Source organism: Sorex fumeus, unplaced genomic scaffold (genome assembly GCF_029834395.1).
Source record: "Sorex fumeus unplaced genomic scaffold, SorFum_2.1 ptg000003l, whole genome shotgun sequence".
NCBI classification, from domain to species: domain Eukaryota; kingdom Metazoa; phylum Chordata; class Mammalia; order Eulipotyphla; family Soricidae; genus Sorex; species Sorex fumeus.
In genome coordinates, this window is record NW_026606060.1 from 60818346 (window position 1) to 60845413 (window position 27068).

Below are 27068 nucleotides of genomic sequence, written 5' to 3' on the forward strand. Positions count from 1 at the left end.
TTGCATTCACATATCACTGATTTTACTCCAACAGATTTGGAACTGGATTTGGGAAAAGGTACAAGGAAATACCAGGCGCAATACTTCCAAGAATGCTATTTACTTATATGATCAATATGATCGAATATGACCAGTACTATTTATTGACCCACAGTGTTAATCAGGGGAGGGAAAAGGTAGGACACACTTGACCATGCTTAGGGGCTATTCCTGGATCTTGCTGAGGGGTCATTCCTGGCAGTTTTGGGGAGATCCTATATGATGTGACTAAACCAGGATTAGCTATACACAAGGCAGGTGTGTACACCTGCTATCTAGCCAATCTGCTACCTCTTTAAGTTTGGGGACCTTCTGCTATGTCTCCAGTTCCTATTTTGCTCATTTTTCTCTACCCAATGTTAAATAAAGACAAGAGTAAAGTAGCACTGATGATTATTAATTCTGAATCAGTCAAGTCTCAACTGATAGCTTTAAAATAAAGCCTGTCACTCATTTCCTCCCTGTTTTTCTGTATATATACTGCCATTATCAACAACACAGTCACTATCTATACCTCAAAGTTACATGATCAACGGACACCATTTTGTGAGAACAAATCACCATTAATGTCCTTCACCTGGATGCAGTGCACTAAGAGATTCCAGAAAAGTAACCAAATTGTGAAAAATACCCCAGATATTATCTTTGTTTTTGGAATCAGAACCCATGATGATGGTTTCATGATTTACAATTCCTTGGACTGTGCAAAGAAAAGTGAACCCAACAAACACTGGCCAACTCACAGTCTGTATGAAAAGACAAAGAACTGATTTAAAAAACAGAGAAGAAACCCTGGAACAGATGAAGGACATCCATCAGGTGTCAAAATTGGTGCTGGAAAAAGGAGTAATGACTCTGCAGTGACTTTACCTGTAGCAACTGGGCACATTTTTCACAAAGATTAATATATTTTAAGTAAAACCTCTTACGCATCAGGGTGACATACATTTGAAATTTTCTGAGAGTGACAAAATTAATTCACTGTTAAAGCAGATTATATTACTACTTAAATTCACATATCTGATTAAGGATTCAGTAAAAAGTGGGTATGATGGAGAAAAAATACAATAAAGCCTACCTGTGATTAAGTTGTCAGAGTCTTAATAAGCTTTAATGAACACGTCAAAAATATAACCCATAACTAGGCCATGTGCAATAGAGTTGCAAAGAAACCACATAAAAAGCGATTTACCCTTCAGCAGGATCCAATGCAAGAGCTCTGGGACTATCAAGATCTTTCCACACCAAAACTTGTCTGTGCTGCCCATCCAACTTTGACACTTCAATTCGATTCGTTCCTGTGTCTGCCCAGTACAAGTTCTTGCCAAGCCAATCCACTGCCATGCCTTCTGGATAATCTAAGCCAAATTCTACCACGTGCTCCAGTGCACTGCCGTTCATAAAGGCTCTGCTGATGGTCTGCAAAAGATTAATAACTAAGTCACAAGGTAAAAAACATTATCCAGAAAGAATGTATGGCTTGGTTTTTGCTGAGAGCGGAAGATGCAGAATAGCACATAGTATCTTAATAAAATTCACATATTTTGTAAGAACCAAAAAAAACTGATCTCAACCTCTAACCAATGGTAAACTCATCTCTGCCACTTTAGGGAGGAAATTTTGGTATTTTTAAGAACCAAAAATTCATTCTAGTAGGATGGTAAGAAGAAAGTGACTACCTAATCCTGGCTGAGATCTCTGGGGAAATTTTGGAAGGTGGGCAGACCAAGTTCCTACCCAGACAAAAGCTCTACTGCACTCACACCTCAACAGCTGCTACCAAGCCCATGGCCAGACCGCCCATTTAAATATTCTGAATTTTCTGGAGTGCGCGGCCACATCTGTGACATCTCCAAACTCTACAATACTAACCATCCCAGTAGGAGCACATCAGATTGGATGGGAATGTAATGTAGAAGTCAACTAATCCAATTAACAAAAACATTAACACGGAAGGCTCAACTAGCAACAACAGCTTGTCCCTTAGGCAAGGACAATGTCCCCATGGTGAGATACAACGATTTTCACAAATTTTCTCTTACTGAAGTATTTTTTTATCATTCCATTAGCCATTTAGTATTAACAAGCAATATAAAATATATTTTTGTAGGCCTGTTTGAGGGATGGTTGGGGAAATGGAGACAATAGTGAAGAGAAGGTGACGTGGCGGTGGGATTCGTGTTGGAATACTGAATGCCTATAATAAATAAATCATCATGAGCAATTTTTATAAATTGCAGTGTTTAAATAAAGTGGGGGGAAAGGAAAATTAAATTAAGAAAGTGAAAAATATGTGATGAAAATATTTTAAACTTTTCAAAAGCAGTCAGTTCTCTGATGGTATTTGAAAATATGCCATACCATCATCAATCTGAGATTTCAAAGCTTTAAACCTTATAAAATGCAAAGAATCATAATCATAGTTCTACCACTGAGCTTTGAATCTTCAAAATTTAAAATGCCAAAAATTATGAGATTAATACTAGGGTAGTGCTACTACTTCTTCTCTTATTGTATGTGTGGTGCTTGGGGGTGACACCCAGGTCCTCACACATGGAAACCAAGTGCTCTATCACTGAGCAACATTTCCCGGTCAAATATCATGAGTACTTTGTTTACATACAATTTTTCATTTAATCCTCACCAGTGCTCTTGGAAAAGAGACATTTTTAATTTCAGTATGAAGAAACTTATAAGGTCACATAACAAAGTCAAGGTTAATTTATTTACTCTGTATATGCAATCATTTAATAGATTTTACTAAGTATCATTAGAATCCAGCATTGGTTCTAATATCACATCATTTCTGCTTATTAGACAAAACTTGATAATAAGTTACTGTAAAAAGCCCAAAATAATCTGGAAGGAGGGACAATCATTCTTCACATTTTCTAGTTAGGAGTTCCTCTTCCTCACTGACTTAGTATGCATTTTAATATTTATCTTGGGGAAAGACAATAAAAGCATGTTATAACTCATAACTGGCAGTTTCTATCTTGGGCCCCACAATATTCCTGAAAATGCTTAAAAAAATCAAGTCTAAGTTGTTTATGTCAAACACAACTGTGTGCTCAGCAGAATATATTCTATCTACAAATGAAACATAGGTGATTAAGTCTTACAGATTTATAACACTCATGCAAATTATCTTATATGAAATGTCACTTAAAGAATTAATGCATGGATTAATGCATAGATTAGTCTTGACTTTCTGTGAAAAGTTAAGATGAGCTTTGGCTTAATGAGGCAGGTTGATTAACAGCATAAAAATTCGGGAGTTCGAGAAGCTCTCCCTTTAATTTCCTAGATATAACTTCCATTTATTTTGCTAACCTTGAGGGATATGTCAGTCCAGTAGATTCGGTTGTCTGTCACATCAAAATCCAAAGCAGAAGCTTCTTTGACACCAGTGAGAGGAATGGCAACGTTATTATTGTTTGTTTCCAAAGAAATTCGTCTGATATCTGCTCTCCGTGAAAACAAAAGGAAAGCCTCTGGGACAATGCAGGTCTTCATGTCGCTGATGAGCTCAAAGCCAATGGGGCAAGCACAGCGCAGGCCCTGTGGTCTATAGAGGCAAAGATGGCTACACCCCCCATTTTCCTCAGCACAAGGATTTGAACCTAAAAGAGAAATTTATTATAAATGGGCATCGAATGCAAAAGGGGACACACTCAACAAATGTTCACTTTAAAATGACTATGCAGGCAGCCAGAGAGATAGTATAGCAGGTAGGGTGCTTGCCTTGCACTTTGTCAATCTGGATTCAATCTTCAGAACCACGGTCCTGAAGAACACCCCAAAGAGTGATCCCTGAGTGCAGAGTCAGGAGTACAGCCAGGTGTGGTGTGGCCCCCAAACTAAATTAAACTATGCATTTGCTTGATAAAGATCAATGTCTGCTTCCAAGTCTAGTTTCAATTCTAGAATTATACTGGGGAGGATTTACAGGGAATAAAAGGCCGGCAGGCACAGAAGCACCGTTGTCGCAGTTACTCTGGTGGCAAGAGCATCGCAGGAGCCCAGGGGTGGAGCCAGAGTGCATCATGATTATCAGGTGTCCACAGCTAAGTATCACAGCATCAGTTTGCTGACCTCTGGGGGTGGGAGGGTAGGGGCCACCAAGCTGTCTCAGTACTGACCTCACCCAGGTCATAAGAGAGTTTCATAACTCATGCTAATAAACTGGAAATAAAAATAGGGCAAAATACAAAGTACTTTCTTTTATACTCACACCAAAATTTAAAAATGTGAGAACAGGACTAAATTATTTTGAAGAGGTGGTGGCATATGCGTGTTTAGTCCTTCAATCTACACACCAGAGTAAGGTCAACATTTAAAATGGCCATTCCAAGGATCAGAATGATATACAGCAGGTACACTTGCTTTGCACATGACCAACTGAGGTTCGATCCCTGGCACCCTATATGGTCCCCCAAGTCCACCAGGAGTGATCCCTGAGTACAGAGCCAGGAGGAAGCACTGTGCACTGCCGGGTGTGGCCCAAAACCCAAAATAATAAAAAAAAATAATAAGTTTTAAAATGCCCATTCCTTATTTAGCAGGTTATTTCTGTCTCCACATAACAGTGACTTACTCTGATACTTTAAAAACTGCTATCTCCATGTTTTCTCAAACCTGGCTCCATCTCTAAGAGGATTTTGAATCACTTACCAAAGATTCTATGAACATTTGTGGCTTTGAGGCCCATGAGGTCAGGAAGCTGATCTATGATGATTTCCCTCTCTGCACTTCGTTTGTGTACTCTTTCGATACTCCGTCTCTGCCAGTCAGTCCAGTACACATAGTCCCCCAACAGAGTGAATCCAAATATGTGAGGAATCTTGTCTTCCACTAGTACTCGTCTCCCAGTGCCATCAGTATTCATTACCTTTAAGTTTAGAAAGAAGAGAAAGGGCAAGTTCGTATTTTTCACAGGCACACAAAAATAACAAATTCAAATGCCAAGTGACATTAAAATAAAAAAAGTCCTTTCAATTTCTCCTATTGCACTTGCAAAATAACAACATACTGTATACTGATTTAATAAGAATGATTGTAAACACTCAATGCAAACTCATATTTTACCTCTATTTCTCCATTTACTCTTCTCTCTAAAAGTTCTGGAACTACTGAATAATATTTTCTAGTAAATGAGTATATAAAAAGTTAAAAACTTTTACAAATCATTTACTGTAAGTTGTCCCTGTTTTCAAATTACAATATATCTCCGCACATGATCTTAGTACAAATTTTGTTTTAAAATACAATTTTTTTAAATCTTTACAACTGACACAAAGATTTGTATAAGGTCACAAAGCTACAGAGCTGATGTCTTTGTAAGGCTTTTTCCACTTAGTGTATTTTTCATTTTCTTGCTTTTGTTTAAACACACACACACACACACACACACACACACACACACACAGGATTTCTATAAACTACATACACACACTCTAAATAAATACCTTATAACCTGAGGCAAAAAATCACAAAAGTACTTGGAGTTTATGACACACTCTACAACTTTCTACAATTTTCAGTAAGATAAACCTCCTCTTTCCAACTACCTACGCAACACAGAACCCATGCCGTTACTCTCATTATATAAACATTGCTTGAAGTTGACCTAGGAGTGGGGAAGGAACCCTTGGTTTCTGACACCGAGCAACAGGTACTATTTTCTGTTCTAAAAGATAAATTTCCGAAATCACCAATATCCAGTCACTAACAAGAAAATCTTTCTACAAATTTATTTATTTATTTGGTTCGGCAAAGCCTGGCAAGCTCCCTGTGATGTATTTGATATGCCAAACACAGTAACAATTGTCACAATGGAAACGTTACTGGGCTGGCTCGAGAAAATCGATGAACAACGGGAGGACAGTGACAGTGACAGTGATTTGGTCCGCCACATAAGTGCTAAAAAAGCTCAGGGGCCACTTCCAGCAGATATACAAGCAGACCTAAGTCCACTGGTCTGGTCTCAAGCCTAGGATGCAGTGATACTTATTCCAAGTGCTGCAGGCACCACACTTAGGGCCTTGGTTTTTTGTTTTTGGGCCACATTCAGCAATACTCAGGGATTACTCTTGGATTTGCACTTAGGAATCACTCCTGCTGGTGCGCAGGGAACCATATGGGATGCCAGGGATAGAATAGAGGCCAGGCACGTGCAAGGCAATTGCCCAACCAGCTGTACAATGGCTCTGGCCCCTAAGGGCCTTGATAATCTTGCATGAACTTCATCCCTTTGAACTACTCCCTCACCCAATGCTATCATTTAAAATGGCCTGGGTGCCAGGCAAATTAATGGTTATGAATAAGAATTTAGAAATCTAGTTTATATGGTGTTCCTGGGACTGGAGAAATAGTACAGGAGGTAAGATGTTTAATTATATGTAAATGAGCCCAGTTTGATTTCCTGTATCACACATGGTCCCCTACATACAGTCAGGGACTACTCCTGAGTACAGAGCCAGGACTAGCCCCTGAGAACTGTTGGACTCCAACTCCGCCTCCAATAAATAAAAAATAAGTGTCCTAGTTACTAAGATCTTCTCTATACAAAGGTTTTTTGTTTGGGGTCACACCAGGTGTGGAGGGGCTGACAGTGTCAGTGCGGGGGCTGCTTCTAGTGGTGGTTTCAGTACCAGGCGGTAGCACGAATCAAACCTGAACCATCAGCATAAAACACATGTGCTCCGGCCATCTGAATCATCTCCACAGTCCCAAACAGAAATTCTGAGTCCACATATTAAAAGCTCGCAATTACCAGTGGGATAATGGTACAGAAATTCAAAATCTTCATCTAATGACAATTCCCTCTAAAAATGAGGGCAAACATTAATATAACAGTGATCATTCTCTACAGTTTAACCATTTGAATGAAAGGTAGTTTTGTACAAATTTTGAATCTTTGTAAAAAATGTATACTACTGAAAAATTCTAAAGCAGAGTTCCAAAAAATGCTTTCTGATTTGAAAACTTAAATCATAGTGAAAAACATTTTCTCTCATTAGAAGAAATAACCATATTCAATATGCCAAACACAGTAACAATTGTCACAATGGAGACGTTACTGGACCCACTCGAGCAAATTGATGTACAACGGGAGGACAGTGACAGTGACAGAAGGAATAATGAGAGAATGCTATCACTGAAGCGACAGCACAGCGGGTAGGGCATTTGCCTTGTGCGCAGCCGACCTAGGTTCGATTCCTCCGCCCCTCTCGGAGAGCACAGGGCAGAGCCTGGCAAGGTCCCCGTGGCGTATTCGATATGCCAAAACCAGTAACAACAAGTCCTACAATGGAGACATTACTGGGGTCCGCTCGAGCAAATCAATGAACAAGGGGAGGACAGTGCTACAGTGCAGAAGAAACAAAATCTACAATTCTTTTTTCACTTAGATGAAGGTTATATTTCAACATTAATGTAAAATTTTTAAAAGATCTTGTCTTCAGTAGGAAGCTTACAGTGGGATGGGTGATTCACTGGGACAGAGGTGGAGGGAAGGGGACACCTGGGTGGATGGGGATTAGCGGGTGGAGCTGGGACAGCTCAGGTAGGAAATCCTACTAATCACAGTGTACAAACCACAGTACCCTCCCCCACAATTTTTTAAAAATAATTCCTGAGTGCAGAGCCAGGAATAAACTGCATGTGGTCCAAAACCCAAAATAAATTTAAAAAATAAGAAAATAAAAAGAGTATCTTTTTCATTTCATGTAATTTATGTACCAAGCACATCAATTCACACAAACATTTTAAGTGTTCCAAAACCATTTGTGGATACTGACTTCTCCAAGAAGGACACACAGTAATAAATCTGATTTCCATGACAGTAGCTGAATTGTCTACAACAAAATGATTTCACTGAACTTTCAGCTTAGCTCTCTGAACTCTCTGACACCTTCAGGGTTGTTCCATGCCTACTGGGTCCAGTAATGTCACAAACTACTGCATGTCTACCACCTGTCTTTCCTTCTTCCTTGATTGTACCATATGCAATTGAATACTGGTTAAAATTATTTCAAAAGTTATATATTTTTAGAATCAGTAAAACTCTACTTGCTCTTATCTGAAATCACACTGGCAAATTGACATTTCAAAACATTTTAAGAGCAAAGACAAAGATCCAATCCTTTCCTTTCTTTTAGGCTAACCCAAAACAGAAGTATTAAAATTATAGTTAAGTCAAAAGAGAATTCCTATCTGCCATACCATCCTTTTGGCTCTCCTGAATAAAAGAATTTAGCACCTGGTTCTGCTCTCTGGGATTGCTTCTGGTGGTATCCAGTAGCCCCCATGTGATTCCAGAGATCAAACCCAATTCACCCATATGCTAGGCAAGCACCCTAACCTCCATTCTATCTGTCCAGCCCCCACAGGAGTATTCTACACTGACAAGATACTGACAATTCGATTTAGCTGTGTGGCTCATGAGTATCTTTAGTAAGTTATCTATGAAATTCTTCATAGTGGAATAAAAGAAAATATAAGGAGCAAATCCAAGAGCACTTCAATAACGACTATTAATAAATGCTGTTATCATTTATTTATAAGGATAATCCTTAAGGACCCAGGGATTAATAATTTAAACAAATCTAATGATGATACTTCACAGTTAAAGAACAATAGGTGACTCCTTTTATTTAGTGCCTAATGATTATTTTCTTGAAATCTGTATCCCTCAATTACTTTTGTAGACTTGATACTTGGTGATCCCTTAAATATTTCTCACCTACAAGCTACATAATCACTTTTTTCAGGACAGAAGTCACACAATACAACAAAAACATGTTCCTTCTTCTCAACAAAATCACTATTGAAATTTTCACACCCAACAAATAACACAGGTTTCTATGTTTGTAAATACAGTTTTAAGCCTCTTGTGTTTAAAGTATCAATACAAATTTCTGTAGAAAGCTTATTTGTTCATTCTAAACCCAGAACAAAAGAACTATTTTAGGTTATGCTTTCAAAGTTAGGCCAACACTAATTAAATCTCCTGGCAACTCTTAGGGATATGCTTCATTGTATTACCTCATAGTGATTTAATTAAACTGAAATTAGGCTTCTGTCACTTGTTAAACTACCTGCCAGCCTGAGTGAGAGTCTCCAATGGCATCAGTTGCTTTCACCATACCATGTATGGATTTAACATTGAGGGATTCTCAAATACTGCAAACCACACTGAGAATACAGGTTATCACAGGAAATGAACTTACATTAACCAGAACACTAACTCCAAGAGGAAGTCATGGCAAACCTTCCACAGACGTCACATGCAACTTTTAAATTTTTATCAGTTCATTAAATGTCAGGATAAGATTACCAATGAATCTTGGAACGCAGCCAGTTTACCACCAAAAGTTTCTGCTATGGAACTTCACTTGATTGGATATATTCAAAACATAGTATTCTAACAGGACAATCAGGCACCTAGCCTAAAATGATGCTATAAAATCATAAAAGAAAACTTTAAATTATGGTCACAAAGAACATCTTGCAATGTTTCAGACAAAAGCAGTGAATGAAGTTTATAAATATGACAAATAAAACTGGGGCTGATTGAAATACTTCATAGGTGAAATATAATTTTTGTAAAATATAATTCCACAAAAATGGCATTTTGGGGGGCCACAGTCATAGTACAGTGGGTAAGGCGTTTGCCTTACACAAGGCACAACTGGGTTCGATCCCTGGCTCATATGGTGCCCTGAGCACTGCCAGGAGTGATACTTGAATGCAAACCCAGGTTTGGCCCAAAATGCCTCCCAAAAGGAAAGGGGGGCATTTTTTTCAATTTTTTCATTTTTTAACATTTCAGTAATGCAGAAAGTCACTGAGGAGACAAGGAGAAATCTGTGGATCCAGAAGAAGTAAAGAATACCAAGCCCCTGTCTAAGAGCAGTATTAGAGTCTCTTCGAGTTAATATCCAAAGCGTTGACATTATCACGTCTAGTAAATACAAATGATTTTTAATATAAGAAGAATTAAAGTATCACAATCACATTAGGTTTTTACTGTTTGTGAAAGGAGTCAGCAGAATTCTAAGCATTTATGATTACTATGTTCATTTGCAGAGCTAAGAATTGTTATTGCTACAGTAACAAAACTACAGTATTCAAGAAAATGACAGATTGAGAGCAGATTTAGTTCTCAGATAATGATTTTAAAACATCATTTTAAAAAGAACCATTACTCCTTGGAGCAACCGGAGATGCTAGTCCTTAGGCAAGGACTTAGGTAAGATAAGGCTAAAAATACTGTTGTTCCAGAAAGCGCTTTAAATATTATGAGGACTCCTCAAAACTTTAACAAAGAATTACCAGCCTAGGAGATAGCTCAGAAAAATGAAGCACATGCTTTGCATGCTGGAGACAGAGGTTCAATCCCCAGCACACCTAGTCCCCAAGAACTGCCACGCAGTGACTTCTGAATACCATGTAACGAGTACCCTGGTGCACTGATGGGCAATGGACCAAAACCCAGTAACTACCCACCCCCACACAGAAATATCAAATTAAAAATTTTCAATTCTGGATGCATGTCCAAAGAAACTGAAAACAGACTTGAAAAGATCTACTTACACAAGCATGTTAAATCAAGAGGACAAATCAATTTAAACTTCTATCCACTGATGAATGATGAACAATCAAGCACACAACAGAATACAGCCTTTCCAAAGAAGGTACTCTCATTATGTGAAACAGTATGGGTAAACCCATGAGGACACTGAGCTAAGCGAAACAAGTTAATCACAAAAGTAGTCTTAAGTAAGTTTACTAACATGAGGTATATAAAATAGCCAAACACTTCAGAAACAAAGTAAAACAATGATAGCCAGGAGTGGGATAAGGAGAAGGAAAGCTGGTCTACAAATACAGAATTTCTCTTTTGGCAACATGAAAAAGTCATACAGATTTTTTTCTACTACAACAGTGGACATATAATTTACAGTATTGTAAACTGCATTTTAAAACGAGCAAGATGGCAAATTTTATGTTCTTCTTTAAAAAAAATACCCATTTTTTTAAAAAAAAGATAAAATCATGAGAAAAGGGGCAAAGGAATCAACTCAAAAGTCTTCTTCATGTCAACTCAGGGGCAAATTTTGAATAGGGCAGTGAACATAACCTGTAGCACTGTAGCACTGTCCTCCCATTGTTCACTGATTTGCTCGAGTGGGCCCAGTAACGTCTCCATTGTGAGACTTGTTACTGTGTTTGGCATATCGAATATGTCCCGGGTAGCTTGCCAGGCTCTGCCATGTGGGCGAGATACTCTCAGTAGCTTGCTGGGCTCTCCAAGAGGGGCGGAGGAATGAACACATGCTGATTGATATATATGTGATTAATTAAACATGGGAGAATGCTTTTTGTTTTCTTTTTCAGTTTTGGGGCCACACCCAGCAGTGCACAGGGCTTATTACTCGTGGCTCTATGTTCCAGGATCACTTGAGATCCCTGAGAATGATTTTTCTTATGAAAGACCTTCAATCAAAAAACATACGGAGGGGCAAAAGAGATAATTCAATGAGCTGGGGCATGTAACTTTGCATGTATGAGGCACCACAAGCTCCCTCACAAACCACCTCTGGCTCAGCTATATAATTGGGAGCATGGCCTCTCTGGTTCCTGATCGAACTGCTTAACGGCCATGATGCCAGAGACTCAGAAACAAATCTCAGAACCCAGCGGCTTTTGGCAGAGATATGTCTGGTTCCCGCAATGGGTTACCGGCGCCGGATGGGGGGGGGAGGAGAAGAAGGGCATTATCCCTCCGCTTGCTCGCCTTCCAGAGGCCACTGGACAGTCAGGTTTGGGCCCTCAGTGATAAGACACGCAGGGCCTCATGGGATGGGGGTGGAGTCAGTCCTTTCTTCCCCGCCCCAACAAGACCCCGAGTTGCTGCCCACGTAGGGCCTCTCTGGCTCCTGATCAAGCTACTTAACAGCCATGACCCTAGAGGCTCAAAAACAAATCTCAGAACCCAGCGGCTTTCGGCAGAGATGCGTCCAGTCCATGCAGTAGGTTACTGGCGCCGGGCCACCCTAGGTGGGAAAAGGTTTCGTGCCTTGGCCTGTACCCCCTGGCGGCTCAGCAGCCACTCAGAAACAAATCTCGGAACCCAGCAGGTTTGGGCAGAAATCCCTCCAGATTTGTTAAAATTTTGGAATTCCAAAATCGCACTGCCACTACTGCGGCCGCACAACATCATATGCTATTCATAACCAGCAACAGAAAACAAATTGTCTATGGTTACCTTTTCGGCAGATCTGAGTGTTGGGGTAAAATCCCAAATAAAAATGGTGGGTCTTGTGTCAAAACATTGAATGTGATCAAAGTAGAGAGAGAGTAATGTGGAAATCATCTGCCCCACAGGTAGGAGGAGGGTGTGGGGTGGGGGTTATACTGCGGTTTTTGGTGGTGGAAAATGGGCACTGGTGAAAGGACGGGTATTTCATTGTATGACTGAGACTTAAACCCGAAAGCTTTGTAACTGCTCTCATGGTGATTCAATAAATAAAATTATAAAAAAGGGAAAAAAAGGTAAGTTGGAGTTCATGCCCAATTCAATCAGCCTAATCAATGGCTGAATAAATAGCAATACTCCTACATTAAAAAAAATTGGGGGCCAGGGATATAGCACAGTGGGTAGGGCACTTGCCTCACACACAGCCAATCCAGGTTCCACCCCAGGCATCTTCTATGGATCTCCAAGTACCATCAGGAATAATTTCTGAGTGCAGAGCCAGGAGTAAACCCTGAGCATTGCTGGTAGGACCTAATAATTTTTTTAAAAAAATGTATGTGTGTATTTAACAGGGAATTTGGGAAATGTGTCTGTGAAAGAGCGCTGGATACAATTCCCAACACTACCTGGTAGCCCAAGCACCACTGCGTGTGCCCCCAAAACTTGACACACACACACACACACACACACACACTAACCAAGGGTAAAGGCCCTCTTTGCTCCAGTGGGCCCAGTAACGTCTCCATGGGAGACTTTGTTGTTACTGTGTTTGGCATATCGAATACTCTCGGTAGCTTGCCGGGCTCTCCGAGAGGGGCGGAGAAATCAAACTCGGGTCGGCCATGTTGGCCACTTGTAAGGCGAACGCCCTACCCGCTGTGCTATCGCTCCAGACCAAGGGTATAACTACTAATTTCTTGTTGTTAACTTCTATAAGTGAAATAAAGGTGGCTAAATATATATATTGTTACAAGATTTTTGTTAAGCTGAATTTATTTCAAAGTAGTAATCTAAAAGTTGCAAGAAAATACAACAAAAAGATACCATATTACAGAAATGATGGCAGGCATAGAAGTTGGGAGGGACACTCTGGTGGAGGATGTGGTGTTGGAACATTCTATACATGAAACCCTATCATTAATAGTATTATAAATCATGGTGACTAAAAAATCTTAAGTTCTATATTAGGAACCCAAAAGCCTGAAGTCCACTACTTTCTTTCTAAATAAACAGCTATTATTACTTTCAGGCTCCAAAAGTAGCAACAACATCTAACTAAAGCATAATAACCAAGCACTAGTAAATCTTACTGAGAAATCTGTGTAGAAAGAACAAATGAGAAGGGCCGGAGCAACAGTATGGCAGGTAGAGTCTTTGCCTTGAACACAGCTGACCCAGTTTTGATCCCCAGCAGCCCAAATGGTCTCCCAAGTCTGCCAGGAGTGATGATGGAGCAGAGAGCCAAAAGCAATGACCTCCGAATAAAGTTTTACAAGGACTCAATTAGTTAAAAAACACTGATATGTTTAGCAAACGTAGAATATTTACTTAAGCCTACCAAGCATGTTAATAATAGATCAACTTACATAAAGGTAAGTAAGAAATCTAAATAAATTGCTTACCAGGAAAAACTGCTTTCAGTAAATTAGTGAAAACTTTGGGCTAGAGTGTGCTTTTCATACAGCCAATACTGGTTCAATCCCCAGCACCTCAAGCTCCTTCAGGAGTAAAGAGCCAGGAATAACCCCAAGCACTGGCAGGTCTGACCCAAAAAAAATAATAAAAAATATTTTGTATCCACAATAAGAAAGTTTTCTTACAGTAATAAGAATTAAATGCACAGTAAATAAGGAAACATTTACAAAAGGGGGAAAAAAAACAAAGACAATAAAAACAAATAAAAAAGTAAATGTTCATCACAAAAAATCACAAATCACAAATCATCCTGTTATTCATCGATTGCCTCGAGCAGGCCCCAGTAACGTCTCCTTCATCCTAGCCCTGAGATTATATTCAAGGCTCTATAGGAGAATGAGACCCATCATTGCTACTGGTATTTGGCATACTGGGTATGCCACGGGGAGTTTGCCAGACTCTGCCGTGTGGGCAGATGTCGTAAGATGTCATAAGATGTCGCGCAGCCGTCAATGCGGCCGCGCGGTTCCGGGAGCTGGTTTTTATAGTCTCTGAGTCGTATGTTCATATCAACATAAATTCAGCAACTCTCCCAGGGTGAGATACATATACTACCTTTACTTAACAACAAAATCAAAACTATAGCTGGAAGACACCTGAAGATCATTTGGTTCAAATGACCTTACTAGACAAATACAAAGGCCTTTGATCACCCAGTTAAATGACAAAAAAAAAAAAAGAATTAGGGGCGGGAGCAATAGCACAGCAGGTAGGGTGTTTGCCTTGCACGACAATGACCCGGGTTCGATTCCCAGAAACCCATATGGTCCCCTGAGCACCACCAGCTGTAATTCCTGAATGCGGAGCCAGGAGTAATCCCTGTGCATCGCCAAGTGAGACTCAAAAAGCAAAACAAACAAAAAAAAGAATGTCAAGATCTGTCACTGTCACTGTCCTCCTGTTGTTCATCGATTGGCTCGAGCGGGCCCAGTAACATCTCCATTGGAGACCTACTTTGTTGTTACTGTGTTTGGCATATCGAATACATCACGGGTAGCTTGCCAGGCTCTGCCGTGCGGGCAAGATACTCTCGGTAGCTTGCCGGGCTCTCCAAGAGGGGCGGAGGAATCGAACTCGGGTCGGCCATGTTGGCTGCTTGCAAGGCAAACGCCCTACCGCTGTGCTATCGCTCCAGCCCGGTCAAGATCTAATATAAAATATTTCAAGAAAGACCAAGAAATTCTATCACTGAACAGGGAGCTGAATAGACAGTACAGGGTTTACTTATAGTAAGTTGTCTTGCATACAACTTACTCCAGTTTGATCTTTGAACACAGAGCCAGAAGTAACTCGGCTTCCTAAGGGGACAGATTACTACTCAAAACAGTGGAGCACAATAAATGAAGAGGCTGACTTCTCTTCTCAAGGCAGGACTTGGACAGAGAAGGTAGTAAAGGAGAGAAAGGGCTTATCCTGCACATATCCAACCTGGGTTCAATCCCTGGGACTGCATAAATATGGTCCCCTAAGCACCACCAGGAATGATCCCTGAAATAAAGTCAGGAGTAGGAGTAAGACCTGGGCACGTCTGGTGTGCTCAAAAAAACAAACAAACAAAATTTAGTTAAATATAAAATAAAATCAGCTCTTCAGGAGTATAAAACCAAAGAAATTAAAAAAAGGTAATTCTGAAATTGCAAGACTGAAACAAAAGATTATCTTTGTACATACAGGGACCAGAAGACAGCTCAATGGCTCATAGCAATTGCCTAGCAGTACTAAGGCCTCAAGGGTGAATTCTAACGACCAGCATGTGCTGAAGTAGCCACAGCAGCCCTGCTGCCTGAGGAACGCCAGCAAGGGAAGAAAATAAATCGCTGCACCCGTAAAACCATTTTATATTAGAATGTGACAAGAAAAAGCAAGAGCAGAACAACTGAAAAATGATTCAAGAGCAAGTTCAAACTTGGTCATTAAATGCTTTATAAAATACCAACACCAGACTATCCTCGTTTATACAGACAAAAGTATACCAACTCCTCGGTGAGGCAAGCATGTTGTTTGGTGAGGCTCGAGGGTTTGTCGGGGCAGTTCAGGAAAGCATGACTACACCTATCATCAAGCAAGTTTCCTCATTATATACGTGTAGTAATTTTTTAAGAGCAGACAGAGTAGAGTGGATAATGAGACAACGCAGCATATAATTGGATGAGGCACTCCAGCTTCTGTAGATTAGAACAAGTTAAATAATGTTGCTAGAACTATACATCAGCAAACAACTTTCAAATGGGAGTTGAGAAAATATTATACAATGTAAACTCCAAGCAAGATGAAACACTAGACTACATCATGTTTACTTCTCAGTGAATATAGACTCCAAACCTAGGAATGCTGTTGTGCTGAAGAACTGAATACATGAGTTTTTTTTTTAAATTAGTATCATTTTTACTGTGGGGAGAATACATATTTGCATACACTGAGTGAGATGCTGCAGTAGAAATGAAGAGTCAAGCATACAGGGCTCATGTATGAGGCCTAGCACCAAACAAAAAACAAAAAAACAAAAAAAGGAAAATAGACAAAGATATTTAAGTTTGTAGTTTAAATTTGCTCTACAATTGGAAGTAGAACCAATTTTAAGAAATGACAAATGTGGGACTGGCACTTGCCTTGCCCGTGGCTGACCTAGGGTTGATCCCCAGCATCCCATGTGGATCCCAACCAGGAGTAACTACTGAGTGCAGAGACAGAAATAACCCAGAGGTGGGGTGGGGGTGGGGGTGGGGGTTAGGAATGATAAATGTTATCAAGTGGCAAAGGCCACTCCCAGAGAGTATGATAGGATAGAAGGGGTTGACAGTGGCTATGGGGAGTTGTGTACACTGACTGTTATTTTTTTTGGTGGTGGTGTTTTAGACTCATACCCAGAAGTGCTCAGCAGTTGCTCATCTTAGTGATCAAGGGACACCAAGGATGGAACCCGGGTCCTCTTGCATGCAAAAGCAAGAACTCCCACCCTTTGAGCCATCTCCCTCTCCCTATTATAATTTCCTAAGGACTTAATCTTACAAACAAGAAAAACAACAAAAAACAAACAAACAAAAACAAGGCCCTGTGTGTCTTAGCAGATTTTCAAAATACACAGATGAAGATGCCGGACAAAGACTTTAAAAATAAATCTAAATATTTAGAGAACAAATTTCTTTACTAGGGTATTGATAAAGTAGGGGAAGCTTTTAGAGAAAAATATAACCCTGCAATTTTAGGCTTAGAATATGAAACAGAACATTTATCAAATGCCAAGTTCTCAGCACACAGCTTACACAATATTCTCTATTCAAAATTTCTTGGTACTCAAGGTTTTAATAATCTGTTTCTATTTCCCAAAAAAAGTTGTGGCTAGTATAATTAGATTTGGATGAAACTACCTATGGAAATTACATTCTCTGAATGTAGGAAAATTTACAGTAAGAAAGATTGAAAACAGACCTACGAGCACTTCAAGAAGACCAGAAAATACCGCTTTTTGCCTGTAACAACCAGGTGCTACGGCCTTTGCCAGCAGAATCTCAAAAGCAGGGGAAAAAATTTTAAAATACAAGTGAAAGAATTGTGAGAAATTTTAGCTAGGACAACATATTTTCTTAAATTCTGTAATTCAAAGCAAATTAATTTCTGTCAAGTAGCTGAACTAGTATAAAAAAGTAATTTTTTAAAAAAATTATATAAAGATTACTTTTATGGAAAAAAAAAAGTAACCTCCAAAAATATAAGTTAACAGTCCACTGTGGGCTGGGTATGTAACTCAGTAAGAGACCATTTGCCTTGCATGAGTTTAATCCCTAGTATCACAAAATAGATAAAATGGAAAAAATACACAAACTTTATGTGGTGACAAGAAAATACTCTGAAAATTTATAAATTATATACTTATTTGTTTTTGCTATCAGTAATAGGCACTTCAGGCCCTCAGTACAAAAGAGGTTTTTGGCAGTGAAAACTTACCAAGAAAAACTGAAATGTCAAGATTAAATGTGCTTTCCTCTACTACAAAATCATAAAGTAGAAACAAGAGCTGGCTTAAATGTCCCCCCTACAGAAAAACAGAAATGATCCTCTCTGCTAAAGCTTTAGTATTTATTAATGGGAGGTCCCAGAACACCTCAGTAACCAACATTTGGGTGGGGGAGCCCAGTGTAGGCGAGCAAACAAGAAGCTTGTTTGCAAAAGGTGATGAAATGATTTCAGTTTACTGAAGAAGAAACATACGCAAGCTGCAAGTATCGACATGTACCCTCTGAGCAAAACCTGGAGATAAGAGGTCCACTTCCAGCTGATAAGTAGGGCAGACTCATCTTCACAGATATATTCTTATACTTAAACCAGTATTGCTCTTACTTTTAATTTTGGGGAGACAACACCCAGTTGTGTTCAGGGCTCACTTCTGGCAGTGCTCAGGGTACTATATGGGGTGCCAAGGATTAAATTTGGGTGACTGCATACTATCTCTCCAGCTGGCCCTTTATAAAAATATGACATGTCCACATTCCCCCTTTGCAAAAACTGATCAAAAGCCTCAGGTTAACCTATCAATTCTGTAAATAAAAATTGAGCATTAAATCCAAAGATCTTCATAATCTTTTTTCATGTTTACTAAACCTTAAACCCAGCCGAGGAAACATTCAGAGCTCTTCCCATAAAGTAAAGTTCTAAACACAGGATCTTACTATCCTTATTACTACAACTACCAAATAAGCAATCTTTTCTTCTCAAATGCACAACACACACATGTAGGGCAATCGGAACCTCCAGTCTTCCTACTCTGAAGACCTCCTTCTTGGAATGCCTAAATTTTCCAAATGAGGATAAGGTTACTGTAAGGATATCTGATAGTTTCTTGCAAACCCAAGAAAAGTAGTGCTTGTCATTCCAGGTCATAAAAATACCAAAAAAGCTTTTTTTAGGAGAATGGAAGCAGAGGGGAGCATATGATTACACTAGAGTAACATCAGTTCCCGGGAACAACTGCTCAAAACAAGAGGGTAGCAAAAAAAATCTTAGAAAAATAAGCAACTCTAAAATTGAAAAAAACTCAAAAGTTTTCAATTTCACTAAGATTTACCTATCATGCAGTAAGCAGAAAGCTGCTGGTGACAACTGCTGGTATCGTCATAAATCACTCTAGTCTCGGAGAGAGAAACTAACAGTTTTCTCCTCTAATTATGCCAAACTGACTCAGATGAAGAGCTGTGTCTTTCCTGAGCTTGCCTTATACCAGCAAGTTATAAAAGTTAATAAATAATAATGTCTGCTCTCCCTATTTCCCGGATTCATCTACAAAAAGAGTGATACAAAAGCAATCATGCTCAATTAGGGAAACTTAATCAGAATCTGCAGGGAAATAGTAACAGACCTTGTGAATAATTTGGTAGAAGTAGGTCTAGGTGGGGCTGGAGAGACAGTTCAGTGAGAAAGGTGCTTGTCTTGCACTTGGCAAACCCAGGTCCAATCCCCAGCACCCCCAGAACCAGAAAAAAACTCTGAGCATCACTGGGAGCGGCCCCCAAATAAACAAAAAGAAGTAGGTCTAAGACGTGTGTACTACTATGTGAAGGAAAGAAAGAAGCAAAGCACAGGAGAAAATGGCACCTGTATTCATACATGTATACCTCAAGAAGACAGAAGAGGCCAGAACGAGTATTAGTCTTAAGGTCTACTGTACTTGCTGCAAACCTACAAACCCTACTTAAGCAATCATCCTGTTGTTATAATTATAGAATGTATATTCTTTTCCATTCTTAAACTCTGTCACTCAGAACCTCCATTTTATCTCTGAATCCTTCCTGAACATATTTTGAATAAAGTTCAGTGTTAAAAGCTAAAACTCCCCAGTAAGAACTGTTTTCTGTTTTGTTTTGGTTTAATAGGGTTCATGCTCAGGAGGTACAGTAGTGCAGAGATGACCTGATAGCTCAGTGCTCAAACAAATCTCAGACAGATTTTCAAATGAATCAGTCAGAACACACTAAGAAAAAGACCAAAAACAAGCCATTTTTAAAAGCCAACAAAATAATCAATCAAGTTCCTTCCCCACTGTCAGGATTATGTTCTCTCCTCATCACAGACGTTCTAGGACATGTGATCTTCTGTTTTTACTGCAATCTATATAATCACATACACAGCTGAACAAAAAGACACATTTAAGATCTGACTGAAAATGAGTAAGTCATTTATACACAAGCTGATCCATGTGAAGGTAAGAGCCTCTAAAAAGTAAACCAACTTTCTTTGTCTCATCAGCTCTGCATTCTAGATATTGGAGAGAGACACATTATCTAGGGCTTAAGAAAGGGGGCACTAAAGCCCCAAAAAAGGAAAAATATTTATAGTTAAGTCTATGCAATATTTTCTAATAATGGAAACCAGCTGCAAGAAAAAAGAAATGCAGTTTTCAATGAGGCTGGAATACTAACAGGTTTCTCTTACTCCAAGTTTCCATTCTGAAAGGAAGGCCCTTCAATACACTATTCCCTAAGAGTCCCCAAGAAGCCTATGAATTACCTTCCTAAAATAACAACTCCAGAACCTCTATTATTCATTGATTAGAAAATATATGCTGTAGTTTGCAAGAGCGATTTAGAGCCATTCCTTTTACAAAAAGTCATGTATACTTACTCCTCAAAAAAATTGCAGTGGAAACTTGAGTACGTGATCCTTAAGTCTGCTAACAGAATTGAATTCAAAGTTGTGAAATTTGCACAACCAATATCAAAGACATCTGCCAGTTATGAAACACTGAGATAATATTTACCACTGGCTGCTGCCATTATAACTCTTTTCTAATCACCACAACTAAATTCTCTCAGTTAGTAAATATTCCATCCCAAGCTTTGGTTGACTGATCCTTCTTTTCTTCCAGAGAGCTCACAGATTAACATTTTTTTGCAACATAGGAAGTATATTTGAAACTTACTCAATGTTATAAGCTAACATCACCTTAATTCAAGAATAATGAAAATAAATGGAAAACTTTTGTTCACATGTAATCGTATTATTATAAGCACTAATAACCAAAAAAAGTTACATATACACATACTGGCTCTTATTTTTCTATACAATCGTTACCTATTCCAGCAGAGATTTTATGTAACAGTTCATTAGTTTGTAAAGTGTTCCCAGAAAATGTAGGCAGTGGATTTAAATAGAACCCAGACTTCTGAAAGTTGAGTACAATGTCTACAAAAGCTACCTTTGAACACCAGACAACTTAGAGAGGCAAGAAGATCCACATCAAATTACCATCAACACAAACACCATCATAGATTGATTTTAAAATGAAAATGCAAGAAACAAACCTCAATTTTGTCTGTTTTGGCATCTCCCCAGTATATTTTGCCTTCATCATAATCCAAGGCTAATCCATTTGGCCAACCAAGAGAAGTGTTTACCAACACTACTCGGTCAGAACCGTCCAGAGCTGCTCGCTCGATTTTTGGGATTTCTCCCCAGTCAGTCCAATACATGTACCTAAAGAAGTACACAGAAAATAAGCTAAAAATAGGTAATAAACTGCAATTTCCACACTTCCAAAAGTTGAAATACCTCTCATATTACACTAGTTATCTATAAGTGAGCACCACAAAAAAAGTAAAAAATGTACAATTTAAATATACCATCAGTAGGGGCTGGAGTGATAGCACAGTGGGTAGGGCATTTGCCTTGCACATGGCCGACCCGAGTTTGATTCCCAGTAAACCATATGGTTCCCTGAGCACCACCAGGAGTAATTCCTGAGTGCAGAGCCAGGAGTAAACCCCTGTGCATCGCCGGGTGTGACCCAAAAATTAAAAAAAAAATACCATCAATATGTTTTAAGACATTTATTAAATAAGATTATATAGATGTTTATATGTACAATTTATTATAAAGAAACCTACAGGAAATTTTTAGATCAGTGTGTATTCTGAAACTTACTCTATAAATAACTTCCAATAATGAGGCCCATTTTGAACTCTCTTCTCCACTATACTTTGTGATTCTTTCTACTAACAGTCTGTTCTTTTTCTAGAGGTCTGCCACCTCTGACACAAAAAGATTATCCCAGTAGCTTATTCAGATAACAAACTAACTCCCAAACTAACTTCCTTACAATTTAAGTAGCTCTAAGGTATTTGGCGTATTCGATATGCCAAACACAGTAACAACAAAGTCTCCAATGGAGACGTTACTGGGCCCGCTCGAGCAAATCGATGAACAACAGGAGGGCCTTTACCTTTACCTTGTATATATAGAACTGTAATAATGTACCACTATGTTCAATCTCAGAATAAATCTCATAGTAACAAATAATATTGCTGAGTACTTAGTTATATTTTCCTGCACTGTGGTCAGGCAGTATGGCTTTAAAATAAGACCAGAAGTAAAAGTTGCAAGGCCTGCCCAAATTTCGAAAATCTGGCCATTCATGTATCTGGAGAAATATATGGTAAGATTTACAATCCAAAAGTACTAAAGTGGGGTGGAAAATAAATCTTCTATGGGAAGAGTTTCTGAAAACAGTTTCTTTCCACATTTTTCACTCTCATGATGCAACCTGGGCAAAATCTGCAGACAACACCCAAAGTGAGCAAGCATAGACTTATTTTAGAAAGGAAAAAAATATGCATAATATTCATGGAAAACACACTAACAATTTCTTAACTTGAAACTTTAATCCATTCACTATATTCTCAAACTGAGCAGTCATCAAAGAATTAAATGACCTGAAAATAACACATTCTTCAACTAGTTTTTGTCTGTTTTTTAGAGACCTACAGAACACAGAAACAGCCAGCAAAGTTTTCTATCAGCACACCATCTTACCCAATCATAGGATCTAACACAATGGCTCGGGGTTCCTCTAAGTCCTCTGAAATCAAGATCTTCCTCATGGTCCCATTGAGTCTCGTCACTTCTATTCGATCAGTGCCAGTGTCTGTCCAATAAAGATTTCGGGCTACCCAGTCAACGGCAATCCCGTCTGGATGAGCAATCTGAGCAGTGACCACAAACTGACTTCCAGATCCATCTATGAATGAGCGGCGTATGGCCCTCACTTCATCGTCAGTCCAGTAGATGTAGCCTTCTACAGGATCATAATCTATGGCAATGGCATGACGAATGTCTTCTAACTGCAGAACAATGTCTGTGAAATCTGGTGTATCCAAGGAAATGCGTCTCAAGTCTGTCCTTCGGGCTAAAAGCAGTAATTCAGTGGCGCCTAGAATAAGAGAGTGAAAAACTGAAGAAAAAATTGAAACCTACAAGCAAAATTTAATCACTCCAAATAAAGAATGCAAAACTTCAGGAACTGAAAAGTAAATGAGTATAAAAAGATACTAGGTGGGTGAAAGATAGCTCAAAGTACTATCTCACATGCTTTGTATAAAGGAGCCCAAGGTTTGAGTGGTCCCCTGAGCTGCCAAGAAGCTATCTCCAAGCACTGCACATTGTAGCCCCAAATCAAAAAACAAAGCACAGGACACTAGAGTCTATTTATGTAAGAAATGGAAAATAATGTACTGCAGTAGAACAAATGCACTATGAGGTCAAACTACAATGACTGGGCCCTAAAAATAAAGTTTTGATTCACTCTGGATAAACCCATTATTGTACTTCTTTCAATTAAAGGTATAATGATTAATAACTACAATAGTAATTAAGAAGCCTAGGTAGCTAAATACTGAAGGAAGAAACAGACATAAAATATAGTAATCCTTTGCTCAATTAAAAAAAATAAAGAAATTTAGGACAAGGATCTTTTATGAATTATGAGAAAGTTTTAAAACAATTATGAAGATTGTACAACTCTATAAATTTACTAAAATTATTGTATTGTCACTCAAAATTTCTTTTTTGGAGGAGGTGGGGAGGGGAGGTTGGGCCACACCCTGCAGTGCTCAGGGGTAACTGATTCTATGCTCCGTATAGAATAGAGACATAAAACTCTCACTACGGGTTACTTGGCTCTTGAACTACATATAAATTAATTATATCTTGGAGAAAATACATCCCTAAATCCCACAGAAAGCATCATATAGGAATAACTTTTAACAATTTATCTCTCCTTTTAACTTCCAAAACTATGCAAACAAACAAGTGAAGTTATTAAACTAAACAAGCTGATCAAAACAGAACCCTTAACTTAAGGCTATTCAGAAGCCAAACATGTATCTGAAATTCAAAATACTAGTTAAACATGCTCATTTCCACTGTTGTAAGAGAGCAGTCAAACCACTTTGCTAAAATAAATCCTGTGATTTAAAGTCAGGATACATTTTTAAACAAAAAAGCAACCTTACAAAAACCCTTTGTCTTAAATTGAAACCAAATTATTGTTTGCCATGGAAACCATCTGACAAGAGTCAGCCAACTTCACCTTTGACCATGTGGATAATTTATCAATGCCAAGTCATGACAAATACCCTATACACAGACTCAATACCATCTCTCTGATTCCCTAAACCCCCTGTCAGAAATCTTTAACCTGCTTTTGCTTTTCAGAGTCAGATAAAGAAGTCACTGCTAAATACAATTTTCTTACCAGGTCTTGCTGGTGGTTAAAAGTAAGATGGAGATTCATTGTGCCAAGAATAAAAAATATCCAGTCACCTATTTTTAGACATAAGGGTTAATTCCAGATTTTGGTTATTGTGGATAGTGGCGCAAGGATTATAGGGGTGGAAATGTCTTTTCTCCACTTTGTTCTTGGACCCACTGGGTAGATTCTGAGAAGTGGGATTGCTGGGCCAAATGGAAGCTCAGTTCCTAAATTTTTTAGGAATATCCATATTGTTTTCCAGAAAGACCAATCAACATTCCCACCAGCAGTGAATGAAAATCCCGTTTTCCCCTCATCCATACCAGGACTGATTTTTATTCTTGTTCTTTTTAATGTGTGTCAGTTTCTGCTTTTTGGGTCACACCCGGAGATGTTCAGGGGTTACACCTGGCTTTGCACTCAGGAATCACTCCTGGCGGTTCTCAGAGAACCATATGGGATGCGGGGAATCAAACATGGGCCGGCCGTGTGGAAGGCAAACGCCCTACCCGCTGTGCTATTGATCCAGCCCCAATGTGAGTCAGTTTCTGAATTGTGAGGTAATATTTCACTGTTGTTTTGAACTTGCATCTCCCTGATTATTAGTGGTACAAAGCACTTTTCTCATGTGCCTTTTCACAAAAGACAAAATCTGGAAACCCAAATGTCCAAGAATAGATGGCGGGATAAAGGAACTATGGTACATACACACAAAGGAATATTACTCACCCATAAGAAAAGTCATGAAATTTGCAGCTATAAGGAGGGACCTGGACAGTATCATGCTGAGTGAAGTTAGTCAGGGGGGAGAGAACTACACAGAACGCACTCTCTCACATGTATAAAGACACATAATGGTAAAATACCAAATAAAATACAATGAAAACAAAGAAGATGAGAAGTGATATTCAGTAGGAAATATGCCACTTAAATGTTGGAGATAGGCTGGGGCAATGCTGGTGAGATCAACACTGAAATAATGTATGCCAAAACCCAAAACCCAATCACAAATGACTTTGTAACGGGGGGGGGGGGGGGGGTGAGGGGGTGAGGGAGGAACAAATATGGGGAGGACACACTATCACGAACAGACAACAAATATATTCCCAAACTAGAAATCCCTTGAATGTTCTACATCAAGAAACTCCTCCACTATGCATGCTCTATAGAGAATTAACAAGGTAAGGACAAGAGACAGTGTAATTGTTAAGTATAGAAATAGTTATTTCTACCTACTGCTAAAAATGTATTCCTAAAAAGGACTGCCTCAAAGAAATGAAACAGGACCAAATCGTTTTATAAAACATGTTAAAATATTTAAATACCGAAATAATTTATGAAACATTCCAGCAATGGCGTTTAAAAAATACCTTTCACTGTAACCTTTAATTATTGTAATATTAACTGATCTCCCAAAGTACTCACAGACCTACTGAGCTTATTATAGAGAAATAAAATGTGCCATAAAGAATGTTAGTTGCTATCTAGAGTTTTTCCTTGTCAGATACCATCTTCTTACCATCTTTGCAGGTTTTTCCATTCTCTAGAAGTCTGACCCCCGTTGGACAAGCACACTGATAGAAAGGCTTGACTGGAGACATCAAACACAAGTGGGAACAACCACCATTATCATTTCCACATGGATTTGTAGCTGTCAAATATAAATCACACTGATTAATACCAATGACTAGGAATGACCCCCTAACCCTGGTACACAAAGGTCAACAATCCTAACATGAGCAGCTGTGATAAACTAAATTATTACCAAATGTCATTCAGGTGCTTAACAACCAAACCATCTGCAAGAAAGGGAATTTAATCAGTAGGAATTTACTTAATATTTTTGTATCCAAAGAGTAATACACAAGAAATAAAGCAGAGATCTCTGTCCTTTAAAAAGGAAAAAGGGAGGGAGAAAAGGATTGAGAGATTCTGGCCAGTATGCCCTACTGAAATATTCAAAAAAATAACAAAACCAAATTTTCTCTTCTATATTATACACCTTAAGTAAAAAGTCAAACAGGAATCAAATCACAGTGGAAAAATTTCAAGGAAGATGAAGACATGAGAGCAGCCTTTAAAGACAGAAAAACTAGGAAACTTGAAATGTGCTAAAAACGTGTAAGGGACCAGAGAGGTAATCTGGGGTAAGGTGCTTGTCGTGCACACAGCTGACCCCAGTTCAATCTCTGGCACTGAGTAGTTTCTGGAGCACCTACATGAGTGAACCCTGTCCCTGAACACAGGGCCAGGAGTAAGTCCTGAGCACTGCCAGGTGTAGCTCAAAAACCAAAACCAAAGCATGTGAATAGAAGATTTTGTACACAGAAGGTTGTACGCTAAGTTCATAAGGCACACAGACTAACTGGGAGATTAAGGTTTCTGATGATGAACAAGGACTAAAGCTGAATGAGCACAAAGAAAGAACAGACTGACAAAGGATACTGAAAGTCAAGAAAAATAGGAGGAATGCTGAAAAATTACTTTGAAGAGAGTACTATGAAGAAAAACTGGATTAAAAGAGAGAAATTTGGTGTTGGAGCAATAGTA

The 27068-nt window shown here is 38.9% G+C and overlaps 1 protein-coding gene across 3 annotated transcripts in view; it reads right to left on the reverse strand.

Moving 5' to 3' along the window:
- The window catches only part of LRP6 (LDL receptor related protein 6), a 133989-nt gene that overhangs the window by 33309 nt on the left and 73612 nt on the right, over nucleotides 1-27068 (reverse strand). For all 3 annotated transcript variants that reach the window (XM_056115522.1, XM_056115513.1, XM_056115502.1), the window contains 6 exons: nucleotides 26038-26169; nucleotides 22802-23198; nucleotides 21295-21466; nucleotides 4714-4930; nucleotides 3373-3662; nucleotides 1232-1458 (listed from right to left, as the gene is read on the reverse strand). In XM_056115522.1, coding sequence (XP_055971497.1) covers nucleotides 1232-1458; nucleotides 3373-3662; nucleotides 4714-4930; nucleotides 21295-21466; nucleotides 22802-23198; nucleotides 26038-26169 — 1435 coding nt within the window. The remainder of the gene's footprint in view (nucleotides 1-1231; nucleotides 1459-3372; nucleotides 3663-4713; nucleotides 4931-21294; nucleotides 21467-22801; nucleotides 23199-26037; nucleotides 26170-27068) is intronic.